Consider the following 17,929-nt stretch of genomic DNA (forward strand, 5'->3'; position numbering starts at 1 on the left):
TATCTATCTATCTATCTATCTATCTATCTATCTACCTCTCTCATGTTTTTTTTAACATTTATCCTTTGATATTGCAATATATTGTTATTAATTGTTTTTTATTTGTTTGTTTGTTTTATTGACACAACAAACATTAATTACTTCTTTATTGTTTTCTTCCATTTACATGCATGTTCTTTTTAAATATCTATATATTGTAATTTGCTCAATGAATTGTATATATATGTTTTTGTTTCTAATTTGTTCTTTTTTATTTTTATTTATTATTGAATTGACGCTTTGGCAATATTGTTCACCTGACAGTCATGATCAATAAAGCAAATTGAATTGACAGGGGTTCTCAGTAATCCCAGCTGTAAAACATGGTTGAATACAATGGATTTTCATATACTCTATATGTGTAATTGGCATTGACAGTGTTTTTACAGTATGCAGCACTGTGCCTCCCAGATCCCAAAATGACTTCATGTTACTGGAGTTTTATAACAGTTTAGTCATGAAGTGTTAATATAAAATGTTTTTGTCTGAACTGGACTTTCATACTTCACATGCTTAAGGTGAAGCTTTAGTTAATCTGTTTTAGGACTGCACCTGCAATGAAATATCTGAGAATGAGAACTTTCTTCAAAGACTTTTTAGATAAACTTGTACTGTTTGGAGTAAGGATAATTTCACAGATTGTGATATCTTTATACATTATTAACCTGCTTTTACACCATATCCATACCAGCATATTCCCAAACCAAAACACTGGACTCAATTAATGCCACTTATCTATATATTAAATTGTATATATCATATCTTAATACCCTGAAACTACTGTATACAGTAGCTTATATATGTTTTTCAATTATTTTTTTAAAGGTATATTAATATATAAAGTAATTGTTAATCTTGTCAATAATACACAACAGCTACCCAGATGGTTTCAATAAGGCCATGGACATCTTGTTACAAAATAAGTTTTATTTGGTCAGGCATTCAAAACTCTATATGTTACAGTTCTTGAAGGCTTTATGAAAATACATGAGTTTAAAACTGTGGTCTAAACTTTGCTCTTTGGAGTGAGGAGGTGTATATTTTCAGTCAGGTAGTCCAGCCCCCAGGCTCGCTGTCTGTCTCCCAGGGCATCATGCGGCTGCAGCATTTCCATATCACAGCTGTTCCCTAAGGAAATTGTGATATGGTGGTTAATTTATAGTTTTATGATCATACAGATACACACTCTGCCATGGTTGTTCTTAATATCACTCACCAAACAGGCTGTTTACTTGCTCATCAGGCACTAAAAAGGGAGGACCTGAAAGACAAATACAGTCACACATATATTTAATTTTTCATCAAACACACTGACCCCATACAGACATTTTAAACTGCAGATTATATGAATATTTTATTTTGTTTTAAGACCAGGGATGTGTATGACTCTCTATACAGTGCCTGATGTTTTAGACACAATGTGGACAGTTACCTTTATATAGTTCAGGATTGTACAACAAAGTGGCCAAAAGGTATCTGCAGTCTTTGGCCATCAGAGAAATAATGAGAGCAGCATACCTGTGGTGTTGTGAGAGAGAATGTGGTAAGACAATATGGAGCATATATATGGTTTTAATCCAACATGTTATGAAACTGTGCTATCTCTAATAAACTGCCTGATTTTAATTTCATAGAATTATGTAAATTATACATTTAAATAGTTTCAAGAGGTTTTAATTGATGATGATTATGTTTTAAAATAAACCTCATCTTACTTTTCTCTGTCTCTTGGGTTGATGGCCACTAGAGAGCCCCTGTCCCAAATTGCCCCGAACTGACCCTCAATGGCACTGTGAAATGTAAAGTTTGTGTTAAACAAATACCTGTGCAAGTAATTCAACATCTTTTAAAAAAGGGATAAAAACATGTACAGTTTACTAACCTGGAGAAGTTGTACAGGTCACATTGATATAGAGAGATATTTCCCTCTGAGCTCTGTGGAACAAAGACGGCATGGATTAACAATTTTGTCCATATCTGTGTAATAAATACAACATGTTTTTTCCAGCTACTGTTCCTACATGTGGGTCCTCGTCTTTGCAGAGCTGTAATGAAGCCCATTTCCTCCCTTACAAAGTTCCACAGTAATACTGTTTTTCTTAGAAATTGTGATCCAAATTATTAATAATTAAGCTCCTACCTTGTAAACCTTTGCTCCAGGTATGGCAGCGACAGGCTCCTCGCTGTAGGTCATGTTGTTCTCCGCAAAGAACTGTTTTATAGCCTTTTCAGATATCTCCACCCCAACCACTGAATGGCCCATGTCTGCTAGCCTGGGATTCACAAAGTAGAAGGAATTTAGGGGCGCGCTGAGCAGATATTAGCAGAAATTATTACTGAAAATGTACGTTACAAATTGGATCTTCCCATATTGGATATAACATGCAATTTCATACCACTTCATATCTACAGCTTTCCCACAGAGAGGGAAGAAGAAGCGAACTCCTGTCCGTCCAGAAAGAACTTTATCAATGTTGCTCTCAAGCATCCTGTCAAAAAACAAAAACAAACAACGACTATTAACAGCAAAACATCAGACATTCCTGTGTATTTATTTTTAATAGTTGAGTTTACGTCATTACTCATTTTAAACTTCTTAAACCTATAAAAAAACATGAAGGGGTGGCAGTGTTTGGACTGAATTAGCCTAATTGATAGTCCTTATGTGTGTTCACAAGGCATCTTCTCTGATACTTTTGTTTTCCCTTATCCCACCAAGGAGGCAGATAAAAGTGGGGCTTTTACTTGTGTACATCAGGCTGATGGAAACCAGTTCTGTCCTCCTGCCAGCGTTCCTCCCATTCTCCAAGAGCCATGACCCGATCCGCCTGCGGTGCCAGCATGCTGGTTAGGTTTGCCTGACCCCGACTACTGGAGGATAACACGGAGCAGAGAGACAGAGAGAAAGCACAGAATGGAGAGAACAGCATTTATATATGTGGCCGGAGACAGTGGTGAGTGTGCACATGATTCACACAGTCACACGCTCCTGCACATTAGGGTGACCAGATCCCAACAAATCAAATGTGGGGCAAAGAGTATGTTTGTGTGGGACAAGGCTGAGAGGTAGTCTAAAAGTTTGATATAATGTCTAACTTAAAAAATAAACATTTCTATTCTACCCCTTACCTCGTAACATCTCTATGCTTTGCCTGAATGCATCCATTGATCTCTTTTTGAACCACATTTTTTCTTGCAAGAGTTACATGTAGTGCATCGCTTCATGTCGTATTGAAAAATAACTGGCACATTTTGCAAAAAAACTCTGAGAATCGCCTTCCACCGGTTTCACCGACTTATAAGTAGTCTTTGTTGTAGTTGCATTTCTTTGTGGTAGTTTCCATCATCTTCGGCCTAAATCTACATAGTTTGTGACTTTGCGGTGACTCGCAATTTTCTCCAGTATAGCATAGCAAAGACGGTGACCGGTCAATTTGCACTTAACCCACGTGTTCACAGCCCTTTGATGACAGCCTTCTCTGCTGTCTTCACAGCCATTGGATAAAAGCCAGATTTTAGAAAAACATCTGTCCTGCAGTGGTTTGACTCTTGAAAACTAGACCCAATGAAAATGTGGGACATTGTCTAAATATGTGGGACAACAACAACAAACTGGGATAAAAATGCTGTGCAGTCCCTCGTAAAGTGGGACACCTGGTCACCCTACTGCACATAAACACATACGAAACAGCTGCATGATGAATGCATGTGTGAAAATTGGGAAATAAAACAAGGCTTTAGAAAGCAGTTAACAAGCTTGCAGGATTACACAACCAGGATTCATATTGGCCCAAAACGCTACTGGTTGATCATTACAGAAGAATCAGCTGTAGACAGAGCAGTCAGTCACAGGAATGAGGTGAAAGGTCACGTAAAATAAAATATTCCTTTATTAGTCCCACAGTGGGGACATTTGCACTTATGCAGAGTAATCCGTGCCCTCTAATGTGCAAACACATTGCAAAACAGTAGTTACATTTATTTAGCCTGTATAATTAGGCTTATATATATATATCAGGAATAACTGACAAAGCTGACACATTTTTTTTTTTTTTTTTCATTGACTGGATTTTGTGCAGTTTTATATATGTGCAAATAAAAAATAAATAAATAAATAACTGGTCCAGCTTCTAGAAAAATAAAACTGTTAGTCACGTGAGTAACCAAACTCTTACGTCAGGAGGAAATGGCCAAGCTTGCATAACAGGAGAAGTCATGTAAATAAATGAGTTTACTGCTATGATATGCAGAATAACATCAATTAAATATGCCAGATTATGAGCAGAAACTTTTATATTTGTAACACATAACAATGTCACACTAGTAAACGCTTACCTAGCAGCAGCCTGGCATAAAACCAACCACAGTACCTGTAAAAGATAACCTGAATCCTGCATGTTTGACAGTTGTAACCAGGTGCGTACCTTTTCTGAATGAAGACAGATTAATGTTTGTTCAGCAGCACACACACAGCCGACACACACAGCGTTGATCATGTAACTATTCCAATCAATACACGCTTATATGTGAGGGTATTTTACTGTTCAGAGTGAGGTCTGTCAGGCAATGCATTTGTCTCACTGCTTGGTTTGACAATGCCAGGTCGTTTGAGAAAGCACTGCCTGACAGGCAAAACTCAGGGATTAAAATTACAAAATTCTCCTGGGTTTACTTCTGGTTTAGGAGGAGCTTGATGCTGCATTCATGTACATGGGAAATAAGGGACATACCACCATCCAATTTAACAACATTACATCAGGTTTAAATGCTTTCCCCTGAGCCTAACGATGATTGTATATGAGCACACTGACTGATTACCATTAAAGACAATATTGTTCCCTATTGCTGAATATAATATATTATAAAAGCATATTATGCTTCCTTTTATCTGCTATGTTGTTCTCTGTGGGAATAAGCAATGGTCCGTGAAGGGGTCCTTTTCCAAACAAAATTATAGGCTAAAACTAATTTAATTTCAGACTAGATCAGTGAATAACCTTTTCCACACAAGGCTGTAATTCTTATTCTTATTCTTTATTCGGATCCCCATTAGCTGCCACCAGGGTAGCAGCTACTCGTCCTGGGGTCCACACACAACAAAAACATAACAACAATACATATAACACATTTTAAAGTAACACAATAAAAACATGTTCAAGACAAATATAATAAAAAGAAGAGAAAAGAAGAGAAAAGAAGAAAAACACAAAAACAAAACTGCAGAAAATAATAATAAAAATATTAAATAATAAATAACAATAATAAAAAAACTACAATCAAACAAAATCAAGCTGCAATCCCTCATGTTTGTTCCGGTCGGCCACCAGGGTAATTTTGATGTAATGTGATTTTTTTAGTAATTTTTTAAAACTTCAGTGATCATATTTGGCAACTTGTTCCACATTGTGATAGCCCTATACATAACAGATCTGCACACTGCATCCGTTCTGGGTTTTGGCTTGACTAGATCACCCCTAGTGGCCTAATTATCATTTCACTTTGCCACTTACTTGGTTGGTTATAATTAACAAAGACTATAGCTTATATTTGTTTATATTGTTCTCCTAGTTACACAATTCCTAATCAAATCCTCCAAAAAAAGCATAATTTGCTATATAAATAATAATGTAATCAATGTATAATCATCTTATTCACCCACTTGAGCATGTCCAAATTCAACTGGACTTCAAAACAATGACGATTTTTGAGCATTAGGTTAGAGCTACCCAACTGGTTTCAGCAAGGCCACGGACGTCTTGTGACAAAACAAGTTTTATTTTGTCAGGCATTTAAAACTTAATATGTTACAGTTCTTAGAGTTTTTATGAAAATACACAAATTTAAAACATTTCTCTAGACATTTCATTTCCATGCACTTTCATTTCCTCCCCCAAAATGGAACTGTAACAAAAAGATGTCTAAGCATTAAAAAAAAAGGACCAGTGTTTGCAATTAAATGCCAAAGATCTGCTTTTCTAAGCTCTCTAAACTTGCAAGTTAGTTTTTAAATGCTCTTTGGAGTGATGAGGTGTACATTTTCAGTACGGTAGTCCAACCCCAAGCCTCGCTGTCTGTCTCCCAGGGTATCCAGGGACGGCAGCAGTTCCATATCACAGCTGTTCCCTGAGGAAAAGAAATGCACCTTAAAGAAATGCAATTTAATCTCTGCAGCCTCTGTAGTTGTAGCCAAGTATCATTTTCTACAGTACCATAGTGCTGTTCATATTTTGTGGTTTATTTTATAGTTTCATGATAGAACTGATACACACTCAGCCATGATTGCTCTTACCAACACTCACCAAACAGGCTGTTTACTTGCTCTTCAGGCACTGAAAAGGGAGGACCTGAAAGACAAATACAGTCACAAATATATTTTATATTTCCAAAACTCATACAAACACACTGACCCCTTCCAGACATTTTAAACTGCAAAATAAATGTTTGTTTTAAGACCAGGGATGTGTATGACTCTCTATACAGTGCCTGATGTTTTAGACACAATGTGGACAGTTACCTTTATATAGTTCAGGATTGTACAACAAAGTGTCCAAAAGGTATCTGCAGTCTTTGGCCATCAGAGAAATAATGAGAGCAGCATACCTGTGGTGTTGTGAGAGAGAATGTAGTCAGACAACATGGAGCATATGTATGGTTTTAATCCAACATGTTACCAAACTGTGCTATCTCTAATAAATTGCCAAATGTAATTTTCATAGAATTATTTAAATTATACATTTAAACAGTTTCAAGAGGTTTTAATTGATGATGACAACATGGAGCATATGTTTTTATTCCAGCATGTTATAAAACTGTGCTATATATCTAGAATCATGTTAATTATACCTTTTAGGTTTAAATTAAATTTTAGGGTGATTAGTGTCATATATTTTTCAAATGATGAGCAAAATATTTTAAAATAAAACTCCATCTGCTATGTTGTTCAATCTTAAAAAAGAATATCAAATATCAATGGAGGGTTCAACCTCGTCTTACTGTTCTCTGTCTCTTGGGTTGATGGACGCTAGAGAAGTCTGTGTTAAACATTTTCTTGTGCAAGTAATTCAACATCTTTAAAAAGGGATACAAACATGTACAGTTTACTAACCTGGAGAAGTTGTACAGGTCACATTGATATAGAGAGATATTTCTCTCTGAGCTCTGTGGAACAAAGACAGCGTGGATTAGCAATTTTGTCCATATCTGTGGAAATCTCATTGGATATAGCATGCATTTTCATACCACTTCATATCTACAGCTTTCCAACAGAGAGGCAAGAAGAAGCGACTTCCTGTCCGCTCAGAAAGAACTTTATCAATGTTGCTCTCCAGCATCCTGTCAAAAAAACAACAACAACTGCTATTAACAGGAAAACATCAGACATTACTGTGTATGGATTTTCAATAGTTAGGTTTACTTCATCACTCACTTCTTAACTCTATTAAAAACACTCAGACATAAAAGAAAAAGAATACGGTGGCGATGTTTGGACTGAATTAGCCTAGTTGATAATCATTATGTGTGTTCACAAGGCGTCTTCTCTGATATTTTAATGGGATCACTGAAGTGGTAATGTGCATTCACAGTTAATTAATCTTGTAAAATCACACATGCATTTAGAAGACATTTGTTTTCCCTTATCCCACCAAGGAGGCAGATAAAAGTGGGGCCTTTACTTGTTTACACCAGACTCGGGGAAAGCAATTCTGTCCTCCTGCCAGCGTTCCTCCCATTCTCCAAGAGCCATGACCCGATCCGCCTGCGGTGCCAGCATGCTGGTTAGGTTTGCCTGACCCCGACTACTGGAGGATAACACGGAGCAGAGAGGCAGAGAGAAAGCACAGAATGGAGTGAACAGCATTTATATATGTGGCTGGAGACAGTGGTGAGTGTGCACATGATTCACACAGTCACACGTTCCTGCACATAAACACATACGTAACAGCTGCACGGTGAATGCACGTGTGAAAACTATTATAACTAATCAAATCCTTCAAGAAAAAAAGCATAATTTGCAAAACGAATAGTCTAATCGATGTAGAATCATCTTATTCACTCACTGGAGCAAATTTAACTGGACTTCAAAGCAGTTTGTTCTGGAGCATAGTGACCTGATTTGAGCTTTAGAGTTAATTCTTGACCTTGGGAACTGTATTTATTAAAAAAAGAAAATCCTGCAACCTTTCATTACACATCTGCTTGAGCAGCTGTGAGATTGTAATAAAGGTTTTTTCTCTTCATTACCTCCGCCAAGGCCGAAGGCCTATGAAGGAGGTTATGTTTTCATCGGCATTGGTTTGTTGGTTTGTCCGTTTGGAGGATTACTCCAAAAGTTCACAATTGGATTTGAATGAAATTTTGGAGGGGTGGGGTGTGGCACAATGAACAATCCATTTGATTTTGGTGGCGATCTGGATCATGATCCGGCTTCGGGATTTTTTTTTTATAACTCCGCTCAGCCTTCGCATTAACACCACAGGCTTTAAGACATGCGCAGTGTAACTGATGACGCGTTCCTGACGTGTCACCCTGCCTCTTTCCTTCTGCCTGCAGAGAGAGGGACAGAGAGAGAGGGAAATTACAGTTGAGTTCGACCAAAGCACACTTGGTGATTGTTGGAAAGAGTAACGACGACGGTTTAGGTGAGTTTTACTTTGTTTCTGTCCAGTTTGAATGAAGTGTTTTATGATGCTCTGCTACGCACAGCTGATCTCAACATAAACAAAAATACACGTGGATGATTGCGCAAGCTGCACGGAGAGGGGGGGCAATTGTACTCGGGCAGCTTGGCGGAGGTCTGCGCTCTCCGAGTGCCATTCTAGTTTGCTATAGAATTAGTTTACTCTGAACCGCCACGCACACATAGAAACACACATCCTGTAATCTATCAAGGTCCACTGACCTTGATAGATTTCTTCTGGAGCTTTCAACCGCAACTCACGGTTTTCCTTAACACCAGGGGTTTCCTTAGGTATGGTGGCGAATGGTAGCCTATTGTTTTAGTGCTGTAATTAGAAGCTAGTGCAAGTTGGACTAATTTATTTGACAATGACACAAATGCCAATATTCACAATGCTAATAATAATAATAATAATACTTATAATAATAATGATAATAATAATAATATGTAGGCAGTCCTCATTTAAATTAGGTTTTAATACGATTTATTTATTAACAATTATGGCGTTTTGATTCTTGATGCAGTCTTCTTTCCTTTCTTTCCCTCTTCTCTATAATGGAACCTCACTCAGACTGTGACAGCTGTCACTAATCCTCAGAGAGCCTCTACTGTTGCTCAGTGATTAGTCTCGCTTGCCAGGCCTCTGCCTCTGCCTCTGTCTGTCGCCACACTTGATTCAGTTCAGCGCTGTGACTGAGCCAGGAGACAAATCCACACATAAGATATTCTTCCAAAACAAGAAGACAACGTGAAGGAAAGAAAAAGTACACAAGATGTCTTTTAATCCGGACACAGGGTGGCGCAAGAGTTGCACAAATGCTCAGTTTCACTGTGGAAGTCCAGTATAAAGGCACTCAGTCACTCTCAGCTCTGTTTCCAGTGATATCATGTTGTACCCCATTAAACGTACACATCCGTGCTAATTAGGCAGTCATACATACCATTAGGAAGACCCTCGCTACATCAACACAATATATAAAGCATTGGGCTATAATAAAGATACTGCTGCTAGTGGTGTATTTCAAAACAACATTGATTCTTAACATCGAATTGGGTCTTTGGGCCTGCACATCAGTGGCAATTTAAGCAATCACCCGGTATGATTTAATACAAAAAAATGAAGGTATCAAACACACATTACTACTTTGCAGTTAAATAATTAACAATTATTTTATTCCAACAGGAAGAGTAAATAATGCTTTTAAAAAACACAACAGTATAAAATGTACTCAGTGGTGGAATGTAACTAAAATACAATTTTAAGGTACTTCTACTTTACTTGAGTATTTCCATGTTCTGCTACTTTCTACTTCTACTCCACTACATTTATCTGACAACTTTAGTTACTTTACAGATTCAGATTATTAATACAAAATATAATCACATTACAATCAAATGACACATATTACTGGGTGCATTCCATATTTAAAACACACAAATATTGACAATTTGTATAATTTTTATTATGGCACAGCCCCACCAATGAAACATTTCCACCGGCCGTCACTGATGATGGCCCAGTGTTTATTTACACTGATGCATTTGAAACCATAGTTTCCGCAAAGGTGACAAGATTGCTATCTCTCCAGCCACAATGAACACAGTAGCCTCCATTTAAAGGGCCAAGGAAGAAATGCAACGCCCCTCCACGTCGCTTCAGTTCCTGTGCGTAATTCGGTGTTTCCAAAGGCGCTCCAGTTGTTGTGCGCGCGAGGGGGTCGCATCCAGATGTGTGTGTTTTCCTTTACGGCGCGAGACGAAGACGACGTCGAGGAGCCTCTGGACCAATCAAAGCAGCCCGGAGGCGGGTCGTCGTCTTGTGTGTGGACTGTTGTGGATATGGAAAAAATTGACAATTTAACACGCACATTCATCATTCACATCCCGACGGAGGAGACCTGCGCTTTGCACAAGGAATTGATTCGCAAATGCCCGGCCGTGGCGTGAAAAGGAAAAACTACCAGAGAGGAGAGGAGAAGAAGAAGCCTGGTTCTCCACCCGGTAAGAGCGAGCTCTCAGCGGGGATCGGACTGGGTGATTTCTGCTGTCTATGTTTAGATGTTCATTGTGGTGCACACCGATGTGTCTGCTGAAATTATACATTACATTTCTGTATATTCAGAGTAATAGCTCATTGTTTTTTTTTTAATCTCTGGTTTAAAAGGCATCAATCACAATTGCAAGATCATGCTCATAAAAAATCCAACGTATAGTGCTTAATTGTCCCCATGCACGGTGGCAGCACAGGTTACGATTGTAAAGATCACTTTTGCGTAAAGTGCGTTTTTTCCCACCTTATAAGACATCCTGACCTGCTCTCAGCTCCTCATATTATAGTGTTTGTGTTGCGCTCAGCAGCAGCGCACGTTTGTCACCGCTCAGATTCTGAGATCTGAGCAGATCTTACAACGACAACAGGAAGACCTTTTGTTGCGATTGTGTATGGAGATGGAATAGTGCCAGAAGGTCACTATAATAACCTGCACTCACTGGAAGTGCAACACTTTAATTCACCCCTGGATTATTATTATCATGAGGCTATACCAGTCTTCAGCCTATACAGTATTTGACAGCAGCAGCGTGTTTCTGTAACTCCAGGTGGCTGCTGCTGTTTGTTGTAGCAGCAGGGGGTGATGATGATGTGGGTCCACGGTTGTCTGAATGAGAGAGAGGTGCATGCTGGATAATAAAGGAGAAGTAGTTGGTGTTCTGAGCTGTAGCAGCGCCTCTATAGAGCAGCACGCTCAACAGTTCAGTGCGCAACTGTAGTGATTCTGCTTCAGGGGGCTCAGAACTGGATGAACCTGCTGCCTCCACCTGCAACGGATCTCTGTGTCATCCTGTGACAGGTAGGCTGGATAGGCGTTCAAATACTGTAGCTGTGTCACTGTATGACTGATGCATTTATGGACCCAAATTATTAACTGTAATTCTAATGCTATTGTAGATAATCATGCATTATCTGGGTCCTTTCCAGTGGTGGAGGAGAGTAGCCAAAAACTGTACTAAAGTACTTTTACATTGCAAAAACAAGTATGCAAGTAGAAGTAAAAGTAATCGTCAAAATAACTACTTGAGTAGGGATGCATCGATCAGACTTTTTCAGTCTTGATATCTCTGTGTCATCCTGTGACAGGAAGGCTGGATAGGCTGCCGATACTGTAGCTGTGTCACTGTATGACTGATGCATCCAAAATGATTAACTGTAATTCTAATGCTGTTGTAGATAATTATGCATTATCTATGTCCTTTCCAGTGGTGGAGTAGAGTAGCCAAAAACTGTACTAAAGTACTTTTACTTTGCAAAAACAAGTATGCAAGTAGAAATAAAAGTAGTCATCAAAAAAACTACTTGAGTAGGGGTGCATCATCCTTACTCAAGGATGGTGCTGCGGGTTCATCAGAACTGGATGAACCTGCTGCCTCCACCTGCAACGGATCTCTGTGTGTCATCCTGTGAAAGGTAGGCTGGATAGGCTGCCGATACTGTAGCTGAGTCACTGTATGACTGATGCATTTATGGACCCAAAATAAATGATTAACTGCAATTTCTAATGCTGTTGTAGATAGTTATGCATTATCTGGGTCTTTTCCATTGGTAGCGTAGAGTAGCCAAAAACTGTACTCAAGTACTTTTACATTGCAAAAACAAGTATGCAAGTAGAAGTAAAAGTAGTCATCAAAATAACTACTTATAGGGATGTACCGATCAGACTTTTTCAGTCTTGATACCCATTCCGGTACCTGGGCTTTGGGTATCAGCCAATACAGCCAGTGTCTAATTAATAAGCTGTTTGCCTCACTGTGTGGAAGTGACTGGGATCATTCTTTTTATGTGTAAGGAAACATCAGGCTTGATTTAAACATTGCTCTCCAAACTTTGTTAAACAAAATGTAACAAATAAATACATAGATATACATTTTTATTTATTATTTAAATGACAAATTGTACACCAACAACTTGGGAAAAATCTTCAAAATGTACAGGAATCACAATTCCATCATATAATGGTTATAGTATATAAACATAGAATTTAATAGATCGGCCCCATTGTCATCGATATCCGATCCAGCTGTTTGAGTCAGTATCGGTCCGATATCCGATCCGGTATTGGTATCGGTGCATCCCTATACTGGAATAAGAGTACAAAAGTATTTACTGAAAATGACTTGACTAGCGAGCAACTTAACAGATAAGATCAAGATAAAAAAAAAACACCAGCACACTACTGTCTTTTCCTCCCAAGTCTTTTATTTGATTTGATGTGGCTGGAGTTTCAACCACACCTGTATTTATTCATGATAAAATGCCGAGTCATCATTTCCTGATCAGATAACCTGCCACGTATACACCCGGCAATAGTCTAAGTCTGTGTCTCTCAAGTGTGATCACAAAATATTCCATTAATAAATAAAGAATAGTTTTAAATTACATGCTTTTCTTGTTGTCATCTACATTATATTATGATTTGACTAATAAATCAGCAAATCGCATGCATAATATTCATGACAAAAACTAAATAAAAATAGTGTCAACATGTTACAGTGTCCTTGAACTTTGATCATTCAGATGTTCTATAAGTCCCAGTTCCCATCACAGATGGCCACGGAGCACACCCAGGTCTCTCCGATCACATGACGACAATAAGATCAGAGAAGTGGCCAAATCAGTCTCTTATCTTTCTGATAATGTCTTATATGAGATGTCTCATTTTAGGCTAAAATAGGAGATAATGCTGTGAAGTTTCATCATTAAATACCTATTAAATACACCTATTAAATACAGGTGACCTGATGAAGACCGTCTGTGGTTGATACATCAGTCTTGTCTCCATGAAATAAAAGCAGTTTGTCTTTTATTTCATGTGCATAATCTGGTCTCTCTACTTTTCTGTCTCTCTTCATCCGGCTACACAAAGCACGACAAGTTAAATGCACACCATTAGCTTTGAATATTTATAATACAACAGAAATCAGTACTATACTGTGTGTATATGTTATTAAACGTATTAGAATTAACACAACAGACACATTACTGCTCTGTGTCAGCTCGGTGTTATCACGGTTCTCTGATGTACTCCGCTGCACTGACGCTGTTGGCTGCTAGCACTATTTGAAAGCACCAACGTCACCGTTACTCCTGCTCCAGCTTCCTGCCGTGCTGCTTTGAACGGAGTCGTGTGGAGGAGTGGCTGCGGTAGGATAACAGAACGCCAGCAGATCTGGGACCACCTGCCTCTTAACAGATCAAGAATGTGTAAAATATGCATCCAAATGAAACAGAGTTGAAGTAATGATTTTTCTCAAAAAATCTACTCAAGTAAGAGTAAAAAGTATGCTGCATTAAAAGTACTCTGACAAGTACAAAAAAATATTACTTCAGTACATGTAAGGATTAACTACCCACCTGTGATCCTTTCTCAGCCTCACATCAACTCTATGAGCTTCAGAAAACGTTGAGATCTTTTTGGCAGATGATCTATTTCTCCCACCGCTCAGATGGGCTGTGGGTTGCACATTTGTACTCTGCCACATCCAAGAATATTAATTAATGTTGCCACTTGTTCAGCTGTCACACTGCTTCTCAGCGCAAGATTTGCTGGGAAGAACATCAGAATCACTTTAATCTTAAAGTACGCTGAATGTAAAGCCTTTGTAGACTAACTGAACACAGAGACAGATGCACCTGGGGAACAGTATGCATATCATAGGCTACAATATGACACGACTTCCCTTTAAAGTCCTCAATCAGACAGCAGAATAAAATCATATTCAATTCTGAAAATATAAATTAAGTGTTTCTTGAGAGCTGTGGGGAAGTTCCATTTACATGAAAGCTATTTTGAAACAGTCGACTAACAGGGGTGTGTCTTCTTAAGGCAGTCCTAATAAAGAATGCTTTGTTAGGGCTTCTGTTTGTCTTGGATCTGTCTCTCGTATTCAAATATATTAGCTACTAGCTCAGGAAAGAGTTGAACATCACCTGCTTTTACATACTAAGTGCACCATGTATTAATGAATCCCAAAGAAACAAACAAGGCTGCAAGAGTTCACTGCAGCAATTCATTACAACTCACTTAATCAGAAGTTGTTTTTTTTAATGGCAAAAAAAGCAACTTCAGTGATCCCAAATAAAGTGCCGTCATTATCATGATGCAGAGAAAAGGCTCTCTGGGGGAGGCTGGATCTTGATGGCAAGCTGTAACTGGATTTCATCTGATTTATGAAATGACTTTATTGTAATGGCAACCCCCTCATCTTAATGGGATTTTGCATTCTCGATGTTTCTGTAATAACCTCCCCGGTGATTAAAAGAGAAGCTTAAATCTTGCCTCGTTGAAGGATTGGCCAATACAGACAATATTCACATTCCAGATGTGGTGGGCATTTCCATCGTCAAGGCATTAGAGGGGTTGAGAGTATCAGTGTGCAACCTTTAAAAGCTATTAACGCTGATGGGTGACTGTGCATAGTAATCATGTATTTGTAATGCACTTTTTTTTACTGTACCTGTGTAGAAAATATGTAATAATAATCAAGTTCAAGATTAAAGGAATGTCATCAAGGATAAAAACTAGGGCTTTCAATCGATTAAAATATCTAACCGCGATTAATCACATGATTGTCCATAGTTAATCGCGATTAATCGCAAATTAATCACACAAATGTACCTTAAAGGGAGATTTGTCAAGTATTTAATACTCTTATCAACATGGGAGTGGGTAAATATGCTGCTTTATGCAAATGTATGTATATATTTATTACTGGAAATCAATTAACAACACAAAACAATGACAAATATTGTCCAGAAACCCTCACAGGTACTGCATTTAGAATAAAAATATGCTCAAATCATAACATGGCAAACTGCAGCCCAACAGACAACAACAGCTATCAGTGTGTCAGAGTGCTGATTTGACTTATGAAGGGGGCATGTCTGTAAAGGGGAGACTCGTGGGTACCCATAGAACCCATTTTCATTCACATATCTTGAGGTCAGAGGTCAAGGGACCTCTTTGAAAATGGCCATGCCAAACTTTAGCGTAAATTTGGATCGTTATTTAGCCTCCTTCGCAACAAGCTAGTATGACATGGTTGGTACCGATCGATGGATTGTTTTCTAGTTTCATATGATGTCAGTGTCTTCACTCTAGCTTTAAAACTGAGCTGGCTACAACCTCCAAAAGATCCTCGGCCGTTGGATTTTTAAGAGGTTAATTAATAATCACAAGTTGCGTTAATGCGTCAAAGACATTAGTGGCGTTAAAATAAATTTGCGTCAACGGGTTTATTATCGCGTTAACTTTGACAGCCCTAGTAATAATAATCAAGTTGGAGAGTAAAGGGATGGCATGAAGGATAAAAGCAATACAGTACTAGTTGTATAGTGTTATATGTATTTATTACACAGCTTTGTTGAATACTCGATTCTGATTGGTCAGTCACGGCGTTCTACGGTCTGTTATTTCTTTATAGCACACCATTGCTATGTATAACAGACTGTTGCTATGGGCGCAGTTCTGATGTCGGACTCTGGTGGACCGTTTTTGTGTCAAATTATTGATTAATATGCAAGTAGCCGTGTAATAAGCAGGATAATGTAATGGGTCACTTTTGTGAAATAAAGCCCTTCAGGGCGATGCAAGACCACTCCGCTTTCCTCTGTTGGGGTTTATTTCACAACAATAACCGGCTCGCTGTACATCATCCCTTACATATATAATTAGTGTTATACATAATATGCTCAGAGGGAGAAAGAAGCTTTGAAATCAATTTATTTTCCTCACAAGATCCTTAATCTTTTCAAGCCATATTCTGCCCAAAACCGACTGCCTTAATCTCAGATGTCAGGAACACTCTACTAATTGAACCCCCGTCTGGAATGTGTTCCTTCTTCCTTATCCCAGGGTCAGATCGTATATCATCCCAGTGTTGTCAAGGTCGGATTGTTTATAGGACGATCTGATCTGAGTCCTGCGATAGGGCAGCCTCCAGGCAGAGGCTGCAGAGATAAGATGAGTTGCAGGTAGGACGCACTGCGAGCAGGAACAGTTAATAAGGCAGATGGATTTCACTACATGCCGCGTGTGTTGTCAGATGCACAGCCGGGCACCCAGAACGCGGAGCAGTGCACTTGCTGTATCAGTGTCGCCGGTAGGCTTTTCCACTCTATATGCTCGGGGCAGTGTGCCAGCCGTGTTAGCTATGATAGTGGTCTTGGTCTCATGCTTTCTTAGCCCGTTTTCTGGGACTGTACACGCCTTTGCCAAATTCAGAGTGCGAGCTTGAACTTCCTAATAGCCGTTACTACCCATCTTGTTCTTTCTGTTAATTAGCCCTTGTGGCGTTGGAGTGCAGCATATTGTTGAGACATAATTAATCAACCCGGTCTTGTAATTATGCTGGGTTTGGAATGTGAGCTCGGTTGGGAGGCTGGTTGCATCGCAGGGCGTTCGGCTTGAGGTAAACATCTTATTAACCGTGTCAGAGTCCCTCAGCCCACGCGGAGCAAGCATTTTATTGTGTTTTATTGAGGTGGAGGAGAATGTGCAGTTATGCACATTATGGAAATGGGCCTTATAAAAGAACCAAGTTTATGGTTATTAGGGTTCCGAGGTGGTCGATCGAATGGAATAATATTCCAGTAGCAGCGTGTGGACAGGGAGATAGTGTATTATCCAGTAAAAAGCCATTTTCTCAGCATAGAGCGAAATGCACTTGTGTATGTGTCTGCTTATATACAGTATGCATATGGTGTGTGGGAGTGTAAAACACACCTCACTTTCAAAGGGCAGCTAGTAGGTGAGGACAGAAAATAGAACCTGGATCACATCCCGGTTGTAAGCCTTTAATGCAGGTCTGTCAGGAGAGACAGTATTTTTTTTTTTTTTACCGCAGCAGGGTTTTCTTTGGTTCGCCACAGACTGACTGACTGATATGACTGCACACAAACTTCACACACTCAGTGTGCTCTGTTTGTACACAGTCACAAAGAGATAGAAATACATCTCCGCTGACATTCACGCCAATAAAAACCCACACAGGACCTACATAAACTCCTGGCTTCACTGGCCTCTCCAGTCACTAAAACAAGGACATAGTTGGTTTCCAATCTGAGGGTTGGGACCCGCCAAGAGGTCAAGCAGTCTGTTCGCACTAAATCTTATATGAATGACACGGTATTCGCAAGTCATTTTGGGTGCAATGAGAATG

General features: G+C 38.9%; 2 protein-coding genes and 1 pseudogene across 8 annotated transcripts in view; 1 reads left to right on the forward strand and 2 right to left on the reverse strand.

Annotated features, from left to right (window-relative positions):
• Positions 1–946: 946 nt before the first annotated feature.
• LOC141753890 (putative thiopurine S-methyltransferase) lies at positions 947–4,637 on the reverse strand. 3 transcript variants are annotated; one of them, XM_074612534.1, is made up of 9 exons: positions 4,375–4,637; positions 2,785–2,910; positions 2,436–2,528; positions 2,180–2,312; positions 1,922–1,974; positions 1,755–1,829; positions 1,472–1,557; positions 1,256–1,300; positions 947–1,167 (listed from the first exon to the last, which is right to left on the reverse strand). In XM_074612534.1, exons 1-9 carry the CDS (start codon positions 4,533–4,535, stop codon positions 1,046–1,048), a joined length of 894 nt encoding a protein of 297 aa, XP_074468635.1. In that variant the 5' UTR covers positions 4,536–4,637; the 3' UTR covers positions 947–1,045. The 3 variants fall into 3 exon arrangements, with proteins under 3 accessions (XP_074468635.1, XP_074468636.1, XP_074468637.1); XM_074612535.1 differs by having other exon boundaries at positions 2,785–2,907; positions 4,375–4,635; XM_074612536.1 differs by lacking the exon at positions 4,375–4,637 and adding an exon at positions 3,246–3,271.
• ext1c (exostoses (multiple) 1c) overlaps positions 2,901–17,929 on the forward strand; it is a 100,020-nt gene continuing 84,991 nt past the window's right edge. The window contains exons 1-2 of one of the 5 annotated variants that reach the window (XM_074612529.1): positions 2,901–2,993; positions 8,590–8,678. The gene's annotated coding sequence lies outside the window, so the exon portion shown is untranslated. The other 4 variants (XM_074612527.1, XM_074612528.1, XM_074612526.1 and 1 more) reach the window with 4 other exon arrangements.
• Positions 6,044–7,897, reverse strand: LOC141754919 (putative thiopurine S-methyltransferase; annotated as a pseudogene).

This window comes from Sebastes fasciatus, chromosome 17, assembly GCF_043250625.1.
Source record: "Sebastes fasciatus isolate fSebFas1 chromosome 17, fSebFas1.pri, whole genome shotgun sequence".
Lineage (NCBI taxonomy): Eukaryota > Metazoa > Chordata > Actinopteri > Perciformes > Sebastidae > Sebastes > Sebastes fasciatus.

Excerpts from the sequence above, each read along its gene's own strand:
- LOC141753890 (XM_074612534.1), bottom strand. The coding sequence starts at position 4,535 with ATGATCAACGCTGTGTGTGTCGGCTGTGTGTGTGCTGCTGAACAAACA. Across the intron at positions 2,911-4,374 it reads TTATGCCAGGCTGCTGCTAG|TAGTCGGGGTCAGGCAAACC; the intron begins GTAAGCGTTTAC and ends GTTATCCTCCAG. Across the intron at positions 1,830-1,921 it reads GACCTGTACAACTTCTCCAG|TGCCATTGAGGGTCAGTTCG; the intron begins GTTAGTAAACTG and ends TACATTTCACAG.